Source organism: Babylonia areolata, chromosome 22 (genome assembly GCF_041734735.1).
Source record: "Babylonia areolata isolate BAREFJ2019XMU chromosome 22, ASM4173473v1, whole genome shotgun sequence".
NCBI lineage: Eukaryota > Metazoa > Mollusca > Gastropoda > Neogastropoda > Buccinidae > Babylonia > Babylonia areolata.
Genome location: NC_134897.1, coordinates 34,455,433 through 34,477,148, shown reverse-complemented (window position 1 = coordinate 34,477,148; position 21,716 = coordinate 34,455,433). Strand labels below are relative to the sequence as shown.

At 40.5% G+C, this 21,716-nt stretch overlaps 1 protein-coding gene across 1 annotated transcript in view; it reads left to right on the top strand.

Moving 5' to 3' along the window:
* LOC143297036 (lon protease homolog, mitochondrial-like) overlaps positions 1-21,716 on the top strand; it is a 52,308-nt gene that overhangs the window by 10,408 nt on the left and 20,184 nt on the right. The window contains exons 10-18 of the mRNA XM_076609201.1: positions 1,001-1,132; positions 5,146-5,234; positions 9,843-9,981; positions 11,385-11,507; positions 13,585-13,640; positions 15,293-15,380; positions 16,652-16,774; positions 17,252-17,368; positions 20,542-20,682. Of these exons, the coding sequence (XP_076465316.1) occupies positions 1,001-1,132; positions 5,146-5,234; positions 9,843-9,981; positions 11,385-11,507; positions 13,585-13,640; positions 15,293-15,380; positions 16,652-16,774; positions 17,252-17,368; positions 20,542-20,682 (1,008 nt within the window). The remainder of the gene's footprint in view (positions 1-1,000; positions 1,133-5,145; positions 5,235-9,842; positions 9,982-11,384; positions 11,508-13,584; positions 13,641-15,292; positions 15,381-16,651; positions 16,775-17,251; positions 17,369-20,541; positions 20,683-21,716) is intronic.

The following is a 21,716-nucleotide window of genomic DNA, read 5'->3' as shown; positions in this document are numbered from 1 at the left end:
GCTGCAGTTTTCCTAGAAAATTTAACACCAAACAGCAATAATTCATTCAAAAAAACAAAATTTTCATGAGCAAAATAGGCCTATTGCAGGCTTGAAACTTTGGTAAGCTGCTTTTTAAAACGAACTGCCAAATGGTACACTGAGACAAATTTACACTATATAGAAAATATCTTTTTAGCAATTGGCCTTCAGGGCTCTTCAGATTTGTCAAAGGCTGTATACAAGCAAAAACTGCAATACATCCTGTAGTTAATGGATGTGTCCGCTAATCATAGCATGGAGATAATCTTCAGTCACAAATTTGTTACAATCTGTTAGGTGAAGAGGGTGATGGGAGGAACAGTTGATGATAATGACAACTTTTTTGTGTGTGGGTGGGGGGGGGGTTAATTCTGTGTTTGGTCCTAATGTAAAGATAGATAATGACACAGAAAACTCATATCATGAGTTCTGGAACTAAAGCCTAAAGCCATTTTGCTGTAGTTATCCTTTTTATGACAAGTAAAAAATAAGTAAATAAATACATAAAAAGGAAAGAGATGAATAGATTTTCTGAAATTTCTGTGACATATAAAAGAAACAGTTAGTAGAGTAGGGCAGGAGAATAAAAACTTAAGTGTGTTTGTTTTGAAGAGAAAGTACCCCTGCTACTGATTTACAGGAGACACTGTGGCAGAGTCAGTCAGGCAATGGACTTCTGATCCAGTGTTCACCAGTAATCAGGGTGAAAGGCCCTGTTTCTGCATCATGTAATGTCACTGGGAAAGCACTTTGCTGTGATTTTCCTCACTCCACCCTCCTGTGGATGGGTACCTGACTTGTATCGGATAAGTTTGATAATGGTTGAAGGAGAGGATTGGTTCCCACCTTCCTAGACACAGTGGATATGAATTGCCCCAATGTTTGTAAATGGCTATGGGACCTTTAACGTTGTTGTTGTATTTAACCTTTAATGAGATAGAAAGGGTACAGATGTGTGACCTGTTTGCCCTGTCACCAGGTGGAGGACAAGGTGAAGAAGCAGCACAGGGAGTACATCTTGAGGGAACAGCTGAAGATCATCAAGAAAGAACTGGGTATGGAGAAGGACGACAAGGAGGCCATCGACGAAAAGTTCCGTGGAAGGCTAAAGGTGAGCACTGGCGTGAAGCTAACTCTCCACCTGAAACTAGTTTGTCATTTGGAACATGTAGTTTGGAAAAAAAAGATTAGTTTTAGAGTAATGTTGTTACCCCTGATTACTAAGTTTCCACTAGTTTGTAGTTAGGAACATATTTGGGGGGGGAAAACTTAGCTTTAGATTATTTCTGTTAACTTTGATTACCAAGCAAGTTTCTTACTGCAAGTGTCTAGGGATAGATTAGGAAGTTAAGAAGTGTGCAGAGCAAATACACTTATTATTGAAAGGGGTGGAAAAATTGGAATATAAAACGGTTATTCAGTGGGAAACAGAGGAACAAATCAGTACTTGTTTTATACTGACTCAGGTCTCATTTAGATCATATGTTAGCTTTGAAGATTTCTAGCATATAGGATGAGGAGGTGGGAGTAAGAGTGAGCAGGATGAAAAGGCTTTAACACAGAATCACATGGCAAACAGACACATGATCTCTCATTTCAAGAAGTAAGATATACCATTGTTAATGATTTTCCCCTGACTATTGGAGCCAAAAAACAATTTGTGAACTAATATACATGATTATTACAAACAGGGAAGCACACAGTTATTGTTCCCATAGATCTTTGATCACTTTGATCTCCCGAGTGTACTTGTACACCTCATTGTCCATCTGTGTCTTTACATCCTGTTTTCATCTCCCATCCCTCTGATCCTTGCATATGGTGTGTGTGTGGAAGCCTTGTGAAAGACTTAGCAGAAGAACTCTCTGACACCTTTGGTAGACAACAATAACAGAGACAACAAAAAAAGAGGCAGTGAGTGATAGTGAAGCGGTCTTTACAAGAAAAAAAAAGGAAAAGGAAAAAAGAAATGGTTTAAGGAAGGATTTGCAGAGAACCAGGCTTTGACAACCAACTGATAGATGTGGAGGAATCAAGGATGCAATTTTTTTTACATGGCAGTCCAGTGACTTCACAGTGTTAACCCTTTCACCACCAGCGAGTTTAGAGTGCAACACTCCCTGGCACCAGCTGATTTTCAAGAAAGAGCTAGAAATTACACCTACCAATTTCAAATTACTATAACCTTTTTGTTTTTGAACCAAATGACTTCCTGGGGTTTTTTTCTAAAGTAAAAGGAATGATGGAATTTTTGTGTTAGGGAGCAATAAGTGATGTTGGTGCAAGTGATATATTTTGATTTTTGTGTTAATTATTATGTTGTTGGGTTTTTTTCAATACAAATTTTGCACTTTGACACATTACAGACATAAACAGATACAACACAAACATCACTGCAATGCAGTTGACAAAGCAAACTCACCAATTGAAGTTTTCAGTACAACTATATTTTCCATTTATTGGTGTAATCCAGAATATAATCCATGGGAAACACACAAAATGAACTTTAGAATAGAATGTCTTTATTAGCAAGTGTACTGGGGTCACAAGGAATATTGGGAGGGATAGTACATAACAAGACACAAATATAAATCGAAAATCATGCACAAACACAGATACAGTAAAAATTAGGATACATACAAGTGCATATCAACATGAAAACTTTTGCATACTCACACATGCACGCACTGCACAGACACACACACACACACACTCTCTCTCTCTCTCTCTCTCTCTCTCTCTCTCTCTCTCTCTCTCTCTCACACACACACACACACACACACACACACACACACACACACACACACACACACGTTTGAACAGAAGCCGCATATTACATGTGGATGGGGCTGATGACCAGATTTTCAGGTAGATGGTTGTTGATTGCACAATTCTAGTTATCATACTCGATTTGTTCGAGAGATATGGCATTGACTGCTTTCAGGAAAAAGCTATTGGCGAAGCGATTGGTTTTCATCCTTCTACTTCTGTACCATTGACCAGAGGGGAGCATCTCTAAAATCCCAAAAGCTGGATGTGATTTGTCCTGGCTGATTGATTTTGCTTTTTTGAGTAGCCGCTTATAATATATGTCTTCTAGAGAAGGTAGATCAGCCCCGGTAATCTTGGTGGCAGTTTTTACGATTCTGTTCACGGCTGTGACTTCTGCCTTGGAAATGTTTCCGTACCAAACAGTAACGTTGCGTTTTTGTAGAAAAATTATGATTTCTGTCACTTCACTTGAAGGTTTCAGTGTCCTCACTTGAAATATCTTACTGTGGTGGAACTATATATACACTTTACAACTATCTGATGAAACTGAAATATTACTAAAGTCAGAAAATAAATGAATGGAGGTAAAATATGTATACAAATATGTAAGCAGGTCTGAACTGTTCACTGTAATAGTGTTGGAGACCGTGAATTTTGGTTGCTGCTGCTTTCCTGTAGTCCTTCACAGTATGATACAGTTCAAAGAACAGAGTGGGACACATTGGCTTCTTGCACATTATGGTTCCAAGTGGCAGGTTGAACAGGCAGTATGTCCACCAGTAGTCCTCAGTTTCAGGCTTCAACACAGCCCCATCGCAATCTGAAGTGCTGTGTGTGCCTTCATCTCGGGGACAGTGACATCTTTGGCAGCATGCAGCTCCTCCGCATATAGATTAGACTGTTCAGCCATGAGTTGGAATGCTAATTATGGCAAGAAAAACATAAAGAAGTCCATTGGATGGAAGTTGTCAGTGTTGACAAGGACACCTAAAACACATGAGCCAAAAAAACGTTAAATACAATCAGTAATAATTGTATAAAAGCTGATTTATTATCAGCTAATGATAAATACTGCAAATAAAAGATATTACACTTGTAAACAAGTGCACAAATAGCAAAAACACAGATTTTTACACAGGTATTGTTTTACACAGTGTATTTCCATAATCTTCACAAGGAAAAAAAAAGCTGACATGAAATATTTGTGTGATAAATAAACATACTGCTCTTACTCTTCAATGTCCAACACTTGTTTGATACAATGCACACGCAATTTTATATGTGCTACTAGTGAATGAACACTGCACCTCTGATCTGTCCATATAAAAAATAAGTGCAACCTAATCTTAGCCACACACACTCTCAGTGACATACATGTGTGAGTACACACACACACACACACACACACACACACACACACACACACACACACACACAGAGCTCTTACCAGTTTTCTTTGTGCAATTTGGAAGCCATTTTGCAGGACAGTATGGATCATCCATGTGGTACAACACCCACTGAAACAAATCAGGGCTTGGCACGGCTGTTCTACCACGCCCCCTTCTTCCTGGTCATTGGCATGTAGTTGAGTTTGATCCACAGCCATGCTGTGTTGTTGGTCTCCGATGTGACGCAGACGCTGTGACTTGAGCAACACACTCTTTGCCTTCATTATCACGGTCACTCACAGCTGCCGATGTGGTGGCCATAGCAGGAACATGTCCTGCACTCATCTGGCCACACCCCGTACGCTTGCGACTTGGTACTTGGCTTGGTGCCCAGTCACCATCACTATCACTCTCCCCCTCAGACAATGAAACTTCTTCATCATCTTCGCCCGAATCTTCATTTTGCTGGCCATGCTGCAGTCTCAGTTGCTTAATAACTTGCTCAGTTGTGAAGTAGCATTGTCTGCTCATCGATGCAGCCATTTTAGAAAATGAAAAGATTGAAGTTGCAGATAAAACTATAATAGATTCACTCAAAAAGCAGAAGTACTTAAAAGATGGCGTCAATCCATAGAAGGGGATTCCCCTAGTCACATGCACAAAATATGGCCTTTCAGACCTCCCCAGAATAGAGTGGTATGTTTGTGAATGACCTACCCTGATCTGGTCACTTTTTGGTGACATTGGTGGTCTCCTTAGTGGGTGCCAAAAGGCTACAACAGTGGCCAAAGTGTTAAGGAAGAAGATATGAAGAATCCAGCAGACAGATTTTTTTTTTTAAGTTATAAATGAATATTGAGAGCAATCACCACACAAAACATCAGGAAAAGTTTATTTACACGTACTACCCCAGCTGCTTTTGCAACTTGTGGATAGCTGAGTCTAATCATTATCACGATTTCAGAACAAGACAGTCCCGAAACATGTGATGGAGGTGATTGACGAAGAAATGGGCAAACTGGCCTATCTGGAGAACCATTCTTCAGAGTTCAAGTGAGTCTCTCTTCTTGTTGTTTGAGAATGGATCTGAGAGACAAAGAGAGTGATGTGTGTCTGTTGGCAGAGGGAGAGAGAGTACAGTTTGTATATGCATTCATGTTTGTGCCTATGTTTTTGTGTCTTATTTCAATTTTTGTGTGGTATGTATTTCAGACCTTAGTGGTTGGGGAAGGCTTGTTGAAGGCATATGAACAGAAATTCTGGGGTAAAGAGTAAAGGTTTTTTTTTGTCCTTCAGATGTACTGTGTGTTTCAGAGAAGGGAATTACCTTTGTTTTTGTATTTTGACAGTTATGAGATAGGAGTGGAGATAATAGTGGGAGTAGCTGCAGAGCCTGCAGTCTAGAGGCTGCCATACAGAGCTGTATAGCACAGTCAGACACAAGCAGGCACAGTAAACGGGAGGTGCTGAGGCACAGAGTACAAGTCATCTCTGTGTGCGATTCTCCTCCTACATGACCCGAACTGGGTGTACACATTAAGTGTCTGTGTTCTGTTCCTGGATGGTTAGTTTTTTGATTTGATGTCTTGTCAAAGAAAAAAAAGAAAAGATTTTAGAAAGTGATTTTACATTATTAGACAAAAGTGGACCAGAACAACACTGGGGAGGAAAATGCACTATATCTACATAAAAGTGGCAATGTGTGTGTATTTTCAGTTTTAATTCTTTCTCAACAATTTTTAAAGGACTTAGATTATTTAAAAAGGATAACAAGTGAAATAGAAGGAGAAGAACAAGAAAATAAACTGATGAGGAAAATGAGAAGAACTAGAGTAAGACACGTGACAGTTGTCTTCACATGAAGCCAGCAAATAAGTGCTAACAATAAAATAAAACCCACCAAACTTTGCGTATTAAGACTGTTTTGAACATCATCACGTATCATATTGCTAAACATAACTGAAGGAAAGAAAAATAGAGGGGGATGGGCACTGATTGTGTGTGTGTGTGTGTATTCCCATTTGCATCTGTGTTTTCCTTTGGATTTTTTTTTTTTTTTTTTTTTTTTTTTTTTTTTTTTTTTTGTACTGTCAGTATAAACATGTTTTTCCGTAAAGTGCTAGGGGATGGCATGGATAGCACTTGCTCATTTTATGGTTTGCACAAGGTTTGTATGCACCTGTGAATTGTCTATGTTCACATCGTTCGTTCTTTTGTTTAGCGTCTTTTCACTATCAGTGATATTAGATTATGTTCACATGTTGCTTGCCTGGTGAGTAAGTGTGCACTCAACTTTGTGTCGCTTTTACAGAATTTTTACAGGCTGTTGATTTAAACACTTTTTTCCCTAGAGTATGAAGAAGAAGTACCTCTCTTTGTGGGCTACTGGTGTCAGTATTTACTTGACTGCACTTAACAGTATTTTTTAGCAGTGTCATTCATGGTGATCTCTTGAAGGAGTGTGGGGGAGGGGGGGATATGGACATACAAGCCTCATCTCAGCAATAACAGTAATGGTAACTGTGGTAGTGGCTGTAAACCCTGCAGTCGAGGCTGCCGCACAGAGCTGTATAACACAGTCAGACACAAGCAGGCACAGCAAAAGGGAGGTGCTGAGGCACAGAGCACAAGTCATCTCTGTGTGCGATTCTCCTCCTACATGACCCAAACTGGGTGTAAACATTGTGTGCTGCACTTGCATTCTCAATTCATTGCATGTGCAGATAAAAACTGGACTACCTGGAATAATTTTTTTTTTAAATGTGTATGAAGTATTGTCCTGTTACAAGAGATGATAAGATGTGGCAGTAGATGTTGGATTTTGGAGCAATCAAATGACAGATAGGGAAGAAAAAAGAAAAAGAAATCTTAGCCACTTGGTGCACAGGCTGCAGGAATGGAAGATTGCTGCTGGAAAAGAGGATGTTACACATGTAAACGGAATGGAGGTAATATACTGAGGGAGGCTACAAGTTGCATCTACTTTCGATTTCAACAATAGGATGGAACAGTATTTTGCACAGAGGAGGAATCATACCCATGCCAGAGTCTGCGACAGTGGGGCACAGCATAGCATGTGTGATTAAACTTAATTTTAGGGGGAAAAAATTCCTTTTAACCCCAAGGTTGCCTATATGATGAGATGACTCGTCAGCACAAGCATGTACACTTTGCTGCCACAATGACAAGATAACTCATCATTCTGACTTTTCCCTGGTTTGCATTGAGTTTGTTGACAAAAATACTGGTAGCTTTAGCTTGGGGAATCTTTCTAGATTCTATTCATAGCCAGAAACCCCATCGAACATTTAGGTCGTGTTACTGCCGCAGTGTTGGCCTGGCTCCACTCCTCGCTCGCTCAACAAAATGTCGGACTCTGTGCTCAAGATATGCAATTGTGTTGCCCCAAATCAACCAAGATCGCTTTCTTTAGCTGATGCTCAGAAAGAATTAAAGTGTTAATTCAAAGAAGACAGTGATGAAATTTTATAGGACGATTTGATAGAAAATAAAGGAGCAATGAAGAGACTGGCCAAGATTCAACTGTCAGTGAGTGATGCCGACTGTACAGCTGTAGTTGATGACAGAAAGTGACCGCCAAGGCGGTCTGATGAGAACGGGCTGAAGTAACCGTGTGAGAGGGGTGAAGAGGAGAGGGGGTAGAGACTGGGGGGGTGTGGCCCCACATCCATATTATCACTTGGAGAAGTCACAATGCATAGTGTATCTGTCTCTTTTTTTTAATTTTTTTAATTGTGGTTCTAGTATAATTTGTGTGTGCAGGTATTATCCATTTTTCCAGAAAATGTGATATTTTAGTTCAAATTACCTGACTAATGTTTATAATGAAGAAGTTGAAAATGCAGCAGGAAAATAAAACATTGATTTCAAAACAACAGCATGTCACTGAAAATATATAAAATGGGAAAGCATGTGTTTTGTATTCTTTATTCATTTACCTTTCAGAAAATATATACTTTTATGGGTCTTTCTCCAATAACAAAGAGCACAGAATGTTTTGAAAATATATACTCGGTTTTTGTGGAAAAAAAACCCTGGCAAGTAGATTTCACTTAAATCTTATTTTCCTGGCAGCAAAAGGGTTAATCTACAGCGTGCACAAAAAGTTAATGACCATTTTGGAACTTGCACAGTTTTCTTCGGGCATGGTGAAATGATGCTGTATTTCTTGGAAACAGTGGTGTATACTGCCATTGTAATATAAACCAATCATAACCAGAGGTACTTTCTTGCACATGCACTTTTTTTCTTTTATTTTTTTACAATGAAAAAAAAAACAGCTGTTGTTTATAAACCACAAATAGTACATTTTGGCTGAAACTTTTCAGACACTTTTCAAGCTGATTATGGTAGTATGTATGCTAAAAAAAATTAAAAAAATAATAATAAAATAAAAACCTCCAAAAACCAAGCACAATGAGGTGTGTTGTTTCAGCGTGAAGATGAGCACAGTGAGGTGTGTTGTTTCAGCATGAAGATGAGCACAATCAGGTGTATTGTTTCAGCATGAAGATGAGCACAATCAGGTGTGTTGTTTCAGCGAGAAGATGAGCAGAATGAGCTGTGTTGTTTCAGCTTGAAGATGAGCACAATGAGATGCGTTGTTTCATCATGAAGATAAGCACAGTCAGGTGTGTTGTTTCAGCGTAAAGATAAGCACAGTCAGGTGTATTGTTTCAGCATGAAGATGAGCACAATCAGGTACCGGTATGTTGTTTCAGCAAGAAGATAAGCAGAATGAGCTGTGTTGTTTCAGCTTGAAGATGAGCACAGTGATAAGCGTTGTTTCATCATGAAGATAAGCACAGTCAGGTGTGTTGTTTCAGCGTGAAGATGAGCACATTTAGGTGTGTTGTTTCAGCGCGAAGATGAGCACAGTGAGGTGTGTTGTTTCAGCGTGAAGATGAGCACATTAACGTGTGTTGTTTCAGCACGAAGATGAGCACAATGAGGTGTGTTGTTTCATCGTGAAGATGTGCACACAATGAGGTGTGTTGTTTCAGCGTGAAGATGAGCACAATGAGGTGTGTTGTTTCAGCGTGAAGATGAGCACATTAGCGTGTGTTGTTTCAGCGTGAAGATGAGCACACTGTGAGGTGTGTTGTTTCAGCATGAAGATGAGCACAATGAGGTGTGTTGTTCCAGAGTGAAGATGAGCACAGTGATGTGTGTTCAGTGTGAAGATGAGCTCACTATGAGATGTGTTGTTTCAGCATGAAGATGAGCGCAATGAGTTGTGTTGTTTCAGTGTGAAGATGAGCACACAATCAGCTGTGTTATTTCAGTGTGAAGATGAGCACACACTGAGGTGTGTTGTTTCAGTGTGAAGATGAGCACAATCAGGTGTGTTGTTTCAGCATGAAATTAGGACACAATGGGGTGTGTTGTTTCAGCTTGAAGGTGAGCACACAGTGAGGTGTGCTGTTTCAGCGTGAAGATGAGCACACAATGAGATGTGTTGTTTCAGTGTGAAGATGAGCACAATCAGGTGTGTTGTTTCAGCATGAATATAAGCACAATGAGGTGTGTTTTTTCAGCATGAAAATGAACACAATGAGGTGTGTTCAGTGTGAAGATGAGCAAACTATGAGGTGTGTTGTTTCAGCATGAAGATGAGCACAATGAGGTGTGTTGTTTCAGCGTGACGCGTAACTACCTGGACTGGCTGACGTCGCTGCCCTGGGGCTTGAACAGTGAGGAGTCACTGGACTTGACAAAGGCCCGCCAGGTGTTGGATGAGGACCACTACGGCATGGAGGATGTCAAGAAACGCATTCTGGTCAGTCGCCTTTTCTTTGCCCTCTGAAGCTACATGGCTTTGTCATTACAGATTTCTCTGTGTGAAATTTGGGATGCTGTCTTATATATTGTATTGTATTGTATTATTTTTTGTCACAACAGATTTCTCTGTGTGAAATTTTGGCGGCTCTTCTCTCCCCACAGAGATTGCATTGCCACTGTGTAGAGCCACCTTTTGTTTTTTCTCCTTTTTTTCTTCTGTGTGCAAGTGTATTTGTTTTACTATCAAAAGGTGGTTTTTTTTTCAGCCTCATTGTTGCAGTGGGTTCTTTTACATGTTCATTGTGCATGTGCAGTTTATCATCTCATCCAAGAGGTTAGCACAAAACAACTCGAGGTCTAGTGCAGAGGGAAGTAAAAATCTCAGTCCGAATATGGACTTGAACCCATGGAAACTCATTTCCTAGTCGGGTGCATTATGATTTGGCCACTGCTCCACCACTGTCCGCATGATTGTAATGAAAGTGGATAAAAAGGTAAGGCTTGTTCAGTCACTGGGTTTAACATGGGTCATGATGTGTGAGTGTGTGTTTTGTAGTTGTTTTAAAGCATTCGATAGGTTTTCAAGGCCTGTTAGGTTTATAGGTAGGTCAGACAACTGCTTCCTCAGCCCCTTTTAAAAAAAAATTTTCTCAGACAACTGCTTCCTCAGCCCCTTTAAAAAAATTTTTTTTTTTTTTTTTTTAAAATAAAACAGATGTGGTTTTGTGGATATGTATTGGTCTGCAGGCTTTGATGCCTCCTTGCAACCTAAAGTGAAACGGTGGGATAGTTTGCATGATTTTTGGTAGAGCGGATAAAAAGCACGGCTTGTTCAGTTACAAGGTGTACATGGGTCATTACATAAAAAGGTCAGGAGAGGTATGAGTGTTACATTATTTGCCATTTTTAATGTTTTTTTCAGTAGTATATAGTGGTATTTACCATTTTCTGTGTTAGTGTCAGTGATGACTTTTGTTTTTTCTCCTTTTTTTTCCTGTCATGTGCCCATGCATGTGTGTGTGAACTGTTCCGGAAAGGTCATTCAGTAGAAAATTCAGTCATTTTCTTTTTGGATGAAATTCATCAGGTTCCTGACTTTCCATGTGTCAAAATAACATTGGTCAAATTCATGGTTTGCAGAGTTGGGCAGCACAATCCTTTTTTTGGGGGAAGGGGTTGTTTTTGTTTTGTTTGGTTTGGCTTGTTTTTGAGTGCATGTCTAGTTAGTTTGATGTACAAAAGAAAAAAAAAACATGCTTTATTCTGAATGTGTGTTTGTATGCATTGTGTTGTTTGGTGTGATGTCTGTGTGTATATATATGCATGTATGTGTGTGTGCCTGTGTGTGTGATGTGTATGTATGGTGTGTTTGTGTGTGTGTGTGTGCGTGCATGTGTACAGGAGTTCATTGCAGTGAGCCAGCTAAAGGGCCACACACAGGGCAAGATCCTCTGTTTCTATGGCCCACCAGGCGTGGGCAAGACCAGCATCGCCAGGTCCATCGCTCGTGCCCTCAACAGAGAGGTAACATTTGTTTTGCTGATAATTTCTAAGCAAGTATAATAGTCAGTCGTGTCCAGCTATGACCACAACAGAGGAGGCAACTGCTGTCCTGACTATTTGGGCTAGAATTTGGTAATAGTGCAGACTGTATTCCCCAAGTTTCATCCCCACTCTCTCGGCCAAGAGGTAAGCAAGGAGAGATGAGTTTAACACCCTATTGGCTAAAAACCCCTGTGGTCAGGTTGTTCTGGGCTTGTTGCAGTGAGAGTTTGAGGATAAAAGGGGTTAGGGGTGAGTCGTGGTCTGTATGGCGCTCCAAGGAGGTGCGCTGGCTGTTTGAATTGGGTGGAAGTCTAAGCAATATTTTGTCATTGGCTTTTGTCATCATGATCCCCTTCTTACCCACCCCATTTGTTTTTGATTGTTTATATATAACAAATTAACAGTGACCAAAATAAAATGATATAATGCAAATTTCCTGTGACTTTATCAAGAATTAAAAGGATCTTATGTATTGCTAAATTTCCACTTAACAGTAGATACTTGAGCCACTTAATGTGACTCATTTATATGAAGTGAAAAATTCGAAAATAAAGTCTGTGAAATCTTACCTCACAAGTGGTAGAACCTATTTGTTGATTCAACCAGAGTGTTACTTGCATTAACTCACTCTGGACAAAGGGCCCCTACTGAGGCCCTACTTTTTACATCCGTTTCAGACAAAGGGCTCCAACCGGGGCTTTAGAAAGTTTTGAATTTTTGGAGTTGCACCAAATTTACATAATGATGTCATAAGCTAAGACTATCTTAACTGACCTTTCCACTCTCCACTGTGACCAATAAATGCAGAATGTGTTGCTCTGCTCGTGAACAGGAGAGATAACTGGTTCATGTGAACAGTGATTGTCAACAATGGTGTCTGACCCAGTTTCTTCTCAGTCACAAGACAGACATTAGAATTAGATGAAGGGGTTCTATTGTGGCTATACAGCGTTATGAATTTAACCTGTTTCAAACTCTGTGTCCTTTCCAGGATTCATTTCCAAGTCATCACAGTGTGCAGATTTCAAACAAAAAATATGGATACTTTTATTATCTCACTGCATTACAGCATAAGAAGGGAGGAAGTTTTATAGTTTGTCCCAAACTGATCAGTTTAGTTTTCAGTTCATAAATTTTTACATTTGTTTTTTTGGCTATTTTATTTCTCACCATGCAAATGAGTCCATGCAGAAAGTCAGGGGAGTTAACTGGCAGTACTGAGTAAAGACATCAAAATATTGCAGTGAAAAGCAGGGGACTTTTTTATGCCTAGTTTGAAGATTTCACTTTTCTGGAGAACTTAAAAAATGTGATATCATTTATGCAGAAGTACTTGGAATGTTGAATATCAAAAATGTCATGCAGTAATGTTATTTTTGGTCATCACTTGCTGTTTGACTGTTCCATGCTTGTAGTTTCTTGTGTTGTTGTTAGTTTAGAAAGCCAGACATGTGGGTTAAAATTGATATTAAGAAAATCATTGTTTTGATATATATATATATATATATATATATATATATATATATATATATATATATATATATATATATATATATATATGATGGTCAGAACGCATTTTATGTGACTTGGGAAGCACCAAAATATTCTTAGTTATGCAATCTGGCTTACTGTTACTATGGAAACCATACAAATTGGCTGACAAACATACTGTTAATTCTGTTACTATGGAAACCATACAAATTGGCTGACAAACAACAAACTTTGAAAGGACAAAACTTCAAAACAGTTGAAAATATTTTGATTCTGTTTGTTGAAATAAAATAAGAAATACATTCAAAAATTGTTTAAAAGCATATTTGTGTGGAAGCTACGCATCGTTTTCTGTGAATTTTTTAAATATGCTAATGAAAATTTAAGCAATTTTTGCATTACTTAGAAGGTTTTGATGGTCATATCAAACAACATACACCTGATATCAACAAATCCTGTTTTAGAATTTAAGATCTATGTATAAAGAAATTGCATACCAAGTTTTAGTGCTGTAACTCATTTCTGATGTTTTAAATGTCTCTTTTTCTTTTTTTTTCAAACACAGTACTTCCGCTTTAGTGTGGGTGGCATGACAGATGTGGCGGAGATCAAAGGTCACAGGTGAGAGTTCATGGACATTGTTGACTCCAACCCATCAGGAAAGAGTGCTTGTCTGTAAATACAGGATATTTTTGTTAGCATATGTGAGAGCTACTTGACTGGCTCCAGAGACATGATTTGAATTAACCCTTTCGCTGCCAGGAAAATAAGATTTAAGTGAAATCTATTTGCCAGGGGTTTTTTTCACAAAAAACGGGTATAAATTTTCCAAAAATTCTGTGCTCTGTGTTATTGGAGAAAGACCCATAAAAGTATATATTTTCTGAAAGGGAAATGAATAAAGAATACAAAACACATGATGTTTTCCCATTTTATATATTTTTAGTGACATGCTGTTGTTTTGAAATCAGTGTTTTGTTTTTTGTCACATTTTCAACTTGTTCATTTCAAACATTAGTCAGGTGATTTGCACTAAAATATCATATTTTCTGGACAAATGGATATCTGCACACACAAAATGATACCAGAACAACCACAATATAAAAAAAACTGAAAAAGAAATAGATACATAATGCATTGTGACTTCTGCAAGTGATAATATGGATGTGAGGCCATGCCCCCTCAGTCTCCACCCCCCCTCCTCTTCACCCCTCTCACATGGTCATTTATCCAGTTCTCACCAGACTGCGTTGGCTGAGTGCCAAGAAAATAGCCCACACAGTGTCCTACTAAAAATTTGGTGACTTCTGTCGTCTGCTAGAGCTGAACAGCCGGCATCACTCACTGATAGTCATATCTTGGCCACTCTCTTGATTGCTCCCTTTATTTTCTATCAAATCGTCCTCTCAATGTTCACCACTGTCTTCTCCTTCGAATTTATGCTTCAATTCTTTCTGAGCATCAGCTAAAGAAAGTAATCTTGGTTGATTTAGTTCGCTACAGTCGCATGTCTTGGGCACAGAGTCAGTCCAACATTTTGTTGAGCGAGCGAGGAGAGGAGCCATGCAAAGACTGCGGCCAGTAACCCAACCAAAACATTCAAACAAAGGACTGCCTTATAACGCAGATGGTGTTTCTAGCTATGAATAGAATCTAGAAAGATTCCCCAAGCTAAAGCTACCAGCATTTTTGTCAACGAACTGAATGCAAAGCAGGGAAAAGTCAGAATATTTCAGTGACGAGTTATCTCGTCATTGTGGCAGCGAAGCGTACATGCTTTCCATGACGAGGTACCTCGTCATATAGGCAGCCTAGGGGTTAAAGCTCTATGGAAAGTATATGTCAGTGTCATATGTACCTGTATTTACTTTTCTTCAAGACTTTACAACAACAACAAAAAAAAGAAACAGAAAAAGCTGAAGGCTACCAGTCTCTGAGTGTACTTTCTTTTGGTAATAAGCATAATATTTATTCCAGTCAAAAGGATTTATTCAAACACATGCATGTAGGCACACAACTCAAACACGCATCACACGTGTATGTGCGTGCACACACACACACACATACACACAAGTATGTTTGATTTACTATCATAGTGGATTTTTCTGCAGAATTTTGAAAGGGACAGCTCTATTGTTACATGTGCTTTTGAGTAATGTATAAAGGTATTGTAATTGAATATATACAATGCAGTTATTAAATTATGTATTATGATGTGATGACACGCATTTCTTCACAGCAGTGAATGATGCTCTGGTTACCTTTTCATGCAGGCGTACCTATGTAGGGGCCATGCCAGGCAAGCTAATTCAGTGTTTGAAGAAAACAAAGGCAGAAAACCCCCTGGTGCTCATTGATGAGGTGAAAACTCGTTTTTTCCTCCTCTCTTTTTCCCTCTGTTACCTTTTACAAACCTTTTTTTATATATTTATATATATATATATATATATATCCTTGTGTGTGTGTGTGTGTTTTGCCTGCTTAGCTGAAATTGATTAATATTTTGGTGTTTTGTTAATTTTTCATCAGTGCGAAATATATAGCAGTACAGAATGTATGTGTGCTTCAATGTGCCCATGTGTGTCTGTGTCAGGCGATTTTTTTTTTTTTTTTTTCAGCTGAATGTTTAACAGTGTGGTGTGTTTGTGTGCATGTGTGTGTGTGTGTGTGATGTCATTTTTGTTATACTTAAAGTTGAATATTACTTAAACTTGAGATTTGTTGAAAATAGGAATTAACTGTATCAATAATAAATACAGTACAATACACTGTGTGGGGGATTGCATGTCAACAAACTACACATCACAATACAATTGCAGGTGGACAGACTACACATCACAGTACAATACAGTGTGTGGGGAATTGCATGTCGACAAACTACACGTCACAATGCTATGCAAGACAGTGTTTAGGTAATTGCATGTCGACAAACTACACATCACAATGCAATACAGTGTTTGGGGGATTGCATGTCGACAAACTACACATCACAATGCAATACAGTGTTTGGGGGATTGCATGTCGACAAACTACACATCACAATGCAATACAGTGTTTGGGGGATTGCAGGTGGACAAACTACGTATCACAGTAGAATCTGTGTGGGGGATTGCATTTTGACAAACTACACATCAAAATACAATACAGTGTGTTGGGGATTGCAGGTGGACGAACAACACATCACGATACAACAGAGTGTGTTAGTGATTGCAGGTGGACAAACACATCACAATATGATATTTTTCAATACAATAATGCAATACAATATAATACTATACCATATAGTACAATACAGTAGGGGGTATGAGGGGGCGGGGGGGTGGATTGCAGGTGGACAAACTACATGACACATCACAACACAACACAATACAATATGCAGGGGGGATTGTGGGTGGACAGACCACGCAACACAACACAACACAAGAAAACAACACAATACAATGTGTGTGGGGGATTGCAGGTGGACAAACTGCACAATACAGTACAGAACAATGTGTGTGCAGGATCGCAGGTGGACAAACTGCACAATACAGCACAGCACAGCACAGCACAGTTTGCAGGTGGACAAACCACACAACACAGCACAATACAATACAGCACAATGCAATACAGTTTGTGTGGGTGGATTGCAGGTGGACAAACTGGGTCGTGGTTTAACCGGAGACCCAGCGTCAGCCCTTCTGGAGCTGCTGGACCCTGAGCAGAACACCAACTTCCTGGACCACTACATGGACATCACAGTCGACCTCTCTAAGGTCAGTTGTTCTTGCTGTTCTCAGCACAAAGCGTTGGGCTTGAAGCTTGACTTTCACGTGGTCTTTCTATTCTTCTTCTTTTTTATTTTTTTTTTAAACAGAGGATAGGTTTTCTTACAACATTGTTCCTGTTTGTTCCAGTGTCAAATAATTGCAGAAGTATGGCAATAAAACAGAAGATGACTTCTGAGTCTATGGAACTTAGAAATGGAGAAATTCTGTTCAGAAAAAAATGTGGTTGTACAATAAGTCACTTTGATATGAACTGTCAACATTTCAAATCATAGGTTTGTCTTTAGTGACAGTGTTAGTTTAAACAGTATTGCAGCCAAAACATGCCACAATACAATTGTTTGGTTTAAATAGTATTGCTATCAAAGCATGTCACAATACAAACACCAGTACAGATAGGCAGGAGAAGAAGAAAGTCATGAGTCAGGTGAACATTTGTGCCTGTGTACCTGTTTCTGTTTTCAGGTGCTGTTCATCACCACAGCCAATGTGTTAGAGACCATTCCAGAGCCACTGCGTGACCGCATGGAGATGATTGATGTGTCAGGTTATGTGGCTCAGGAGAAGCTCAACATAGCTCAGGTAAGACTTGGCCTGGAAAGTCAGGACCCTCCAGAAGGCTGCAGTGATGATGTAGCATTTAATTGTCCCTGCCTGTAGCAAGGCACTACATCTTTACAGAAAACTTAAATCAGTGTTTCTAAAGCCTCAGAACTTCATAGGAATTCACGAAGAAAAACTTTTTGCAAGGATTTAAAGAGAAAACGATGCTTATAGGAATAAGACGTTAATGAATTGTTTATGTTGTTGTAAATAAATAACTATGGTATCATTATGTCTGATCTTTTTCTTTTTCCCATGATATGGGATCATTATGTGTAATCTTTCTTCTTGTGAAGCAAAAGGGTTAAATATAGTGAGTTTACCATATGTAGAGGCTCTTTCTTTTCTGTTTCACAGACATTAGACAGCATTGTACTGTGTTGGAACATGAAGTTGTGTGTAGTATTGGAACAAATAAGTTGTATGTAGTGTTGGAAGTACAGAAGTTATTTGTAGAGTTGAGACATAGAACCTATGTGTCATGTTGGAGCATAGAAGTTGTTTTACCTTTTCAGTCATGCTGTAGCAAATTTGAAAGAATGAGAGTTGATCACCTTGTTCAGTGGCAAAAGATTTAAAGCCTGATGTGTCTTCCACTACATACGTAGCTATATCACATCTTAAATATGATTACAAAATATTTGTAACTAAAGTGCTTCTATCAAGAGACGTGTTTTAGAAATGGTGCCCAAAGTGTATGTAGCAGTAGCTGTACTACTTCAACCATGATTCCTTCCACCTGTAAGACAGGTGTTCCAAAAATATTTGTATATAGAGGTTCTATGATCCAGTGTACACCTGTGATCAGAGTTTGAGGTCCCATTTTGGGGAAAGGCACTTTACTCGATTTTCCTCACTGCACCCAGGTTTGAAGGGTACATGACTTCGGGTGAGTAAGGTTAAAACAGTGGAAGGAGAGCATTGTAACCCATCTTATGCTTGCCCTGGACACAGTGGATATGCATTCAGTGATTCAGTGACAAAGCAGATGAGATCCAGGGATATGCTGACAGGCACGATATGAAGAGGTTCTATGATGCCTTAAAAGAAGTCTGCGGCCCCACATCCTCAGGATCATCCCCTCTCCTCAGTGCAGATGGGAATACCTTGATCACCGAGAAGGAGAAAATTATCGAACGCTGGGCTGAGCACTTCAACAGTGTCTTAAATCGCCCTTCCTCCATAAATGATGAAGCCATAGACCGTCTCCCACAAGTCCCCATCAACGAAGCACTGGACGATCTGCCAACACTTCTTGAGACCCAGAAAGCAATCCGTCTGCTATGCAGTGGCAAAGCACCTGGCTCAGACTCCATACCAGCAGAGGTCTACAAGGATGTAGGCACTGTGCTGACTGAGAAGCTCCATCAGCTGTACTCACTCATGTGGAAAGAAGAGACGATCCCCCAGGATTTCAAAGATGCATCTATCATTCACATGTACAAGCGAAAGGGGAACCGGCAAGCCTGTGATAACCGTCGGGGCATTTCCTTGCTCTCCATCGCAGGCAAGATACTTGCCAGGATCCTACTAAACCACCTCACAGCACACCTTGACCAAGGTCATTTGCCTGAGAGCCAATGTGGATTCCGGAAAGAACGCGGAACCACCGACATGGTGTTTGCTGCAAGGCAGCTGCAAGAGAAATGTCAGGAGCAAAATGCTTATCTGTTCTCCACCTATGTCGACCTCACTAAGGCCTTCGACACCGTGAGTAGAGAGGGACTGTGAAAGATCATGGCCAAGTACGGATGCTCTCGGAAATTTATTTCCTTGGTCAGCCAATTCCATGAAGGCATGCAGGCTCGAGTCCAGGACAATGGCAAAACATCTGCTCCTTTTCCTGTCACAAATGGTGTCCAGCAAGGCTGCGTCTTGACTCCAACACTGTTCAGCCTCATGTTCTCTGCAGTGCTTACTGATGCCTTGAGATGGCAAGCTGTTTAACCTCAGAAGGCTTCAAGCAAAAACCAAGGTCATGACAGACATCATCAGAGACTTTTTGTTTGCTGATGGTGCCCTCAACGCTGGATTTGAAGCTGACATGCAACTCAGCGTCGACAAGTTTGCCACTGCCAGCAGGAACTTCGGCCTTACCATCAGCACGAGGAAAACTGAAGTTCTCCATCAGCCAGCCCCAGGGAAACCCCACGTTGAGCCCAACATCACAGTCAACAGTCAGAGACTCAGTGCGGCGGAGCAGTTCACATACCTTGGCAGCACACTGTCACGAAATGCGACCATCGACGATGAAGTGAACGTCAGGATCGCAAGAGCAAGCGCAACCTTTGGTAGACTCTATGCAAATGTCTGGAACAGAAGAGGCATTGGTCTTGAGACCAAGCTAAAGGTCTACAGAGCAGTAGTTCTCCCCACACTACTGTACGCCTGCGAAACTTGGACAGTGTACCAACGACATGCCAAGAAGCTGAACCACTTCCACACAACTTGCCTCAGGAAGCTACTGAACATCAAGTGGCAAGACAGGACCCCAGACACGGAGGTGCTTGTAAAAGCCACCCTTCCCAGCATCTTCACCATCCTGATGCAGTCCCAGCTTCGCTGGGCTGGACATGTGGCGTGCATGCCAGACCATCAGCTGCCCAAAAGGCTCTTCTATGGCAAGCTGCAACAAGATCACACGGAGGTCAGAAGAAGCGCTTCAGAGATACTCTGAAAGTCTCTCTGAATGCGTTTGATTCCAACCCTGACTCCTGGGAGGAATCTGCAGTGGACCGTGACAAATAGCGCGCTGCTGTGCACAAAGGTGCCAAGTTGTGCGAGGCCAACAGGACTGCTGCAGCTGTTCAGAAGAGGCAGGCCAGAAAGTCATGGGCAAACAAGCTCCGTGACAATGATATGCCTGTCTTTGTCTGCCCCAACTGTCAGCGAACATTTCGTGCGCAGATTGGACTATTCAGCCATCTGCGCGTTCACAGATAGATTCATGAGCATCCCCCCCACCCCCCCACCACCACCACCCTCCCCCCATCCCCCAGTTGGATGACAACGATGGTCATCATCGATCTCGATGGACACACACCACCACCACCAGCCGTTGTTAAAAGGCTATGAGACCTTTAACCTTGAATCAAAAGTGTATGCAGCTGTTACGCTGCTTCAGTGTTGAAAAGTTGATAGTGGTGTTTCAGAAATACCTGGTGCCTCAGGCTCTGATCCACTCTGGCCTGACAAAGGACAAGGTGGACGTGACAGATGAGGCCATGGGCATTCTCATCAGGTCCTACTGTCGGGAGAGTGGTGTTCGCAACTTGCAGAAGCAGGTGGAGAAGGTTGGTGTGTGGGCACAGGGCTGTTCACTGTTTTTGTTCATCACCTTGGGCTTCAATCAGCTTGTGCTCATGCTTCATTTGGTGCATGCCATATCCAGTCTGGGTTCATAAAAAAGTTTGGAAAAGCTGAGGAGTCCTTTTGAATACCATAAAAGTCTGTGTAAAAATTGAAATTGATGTAGTACTCTAAAAAAAAAAAAAAGACTGTGGTCTTCTTGAGGCACCTGTTCAGAAACCAGTGTGTTCCAGAGATCAGGTTGGGTTCAATAGACAATAGGTCATATGACCGGAAGAACATAAAATCAATAGGTCATTTTGAAAATCAATAGGTCAAATATCACCCGTCCCGGGCTTTTTCAAACTTTAATAATGCACAAATGAAAGGAAAATGTAATACATTGGCCATTCTGGTCATTAGCTGCGAAACTAAACAACGTTTTCTGGCCCTTTTCTATCCGCGGCACCTTTTTAGGAGGCATTTTTCCGTTGTCGACCGGTCTGATTGTAAACTGAAAGCAGAAGTCTACTTTCAGTTTTCCCGGAACTGCACTCGGTTAATGCAAAAGTGGGAACGCCAATTCTTCTCGCCGAAGCTCGCGAAAGGCAGCGATAAAGATTCGTTTCGGATTTCGTTTCGTCACGGATCCGTATTTTAATAAACCAGTTTATAGTCATTTCCTGTAGGAGCAGACGACAAAGCGATCGCGATCGTGAGAGAGAGAGAGAGATGGTTACTTTGGTTGACCGACTGGTCATAAAAACACTAAGTCATGTGACCTGGCAACTTGAAAAACAATAGGTCATTTCAAAATTAAATGCGTCAATGACCGATGTCGAACCTGATCCCTGGTGTTCATGAAACATTTTGTTGTTGTTTTCCTTGGTCTAATTGTTTGAAACATTGCTAATAGATCAGTCAGTCAATCACACAGATACATCTGTTAAAAAGTCTTGTTTAATTACACATACTTAACTGTGAGCCACTAGTGCAGACTCCGGCAGGGGTCTGACATTCCTGTCCTGTGCAAACTACT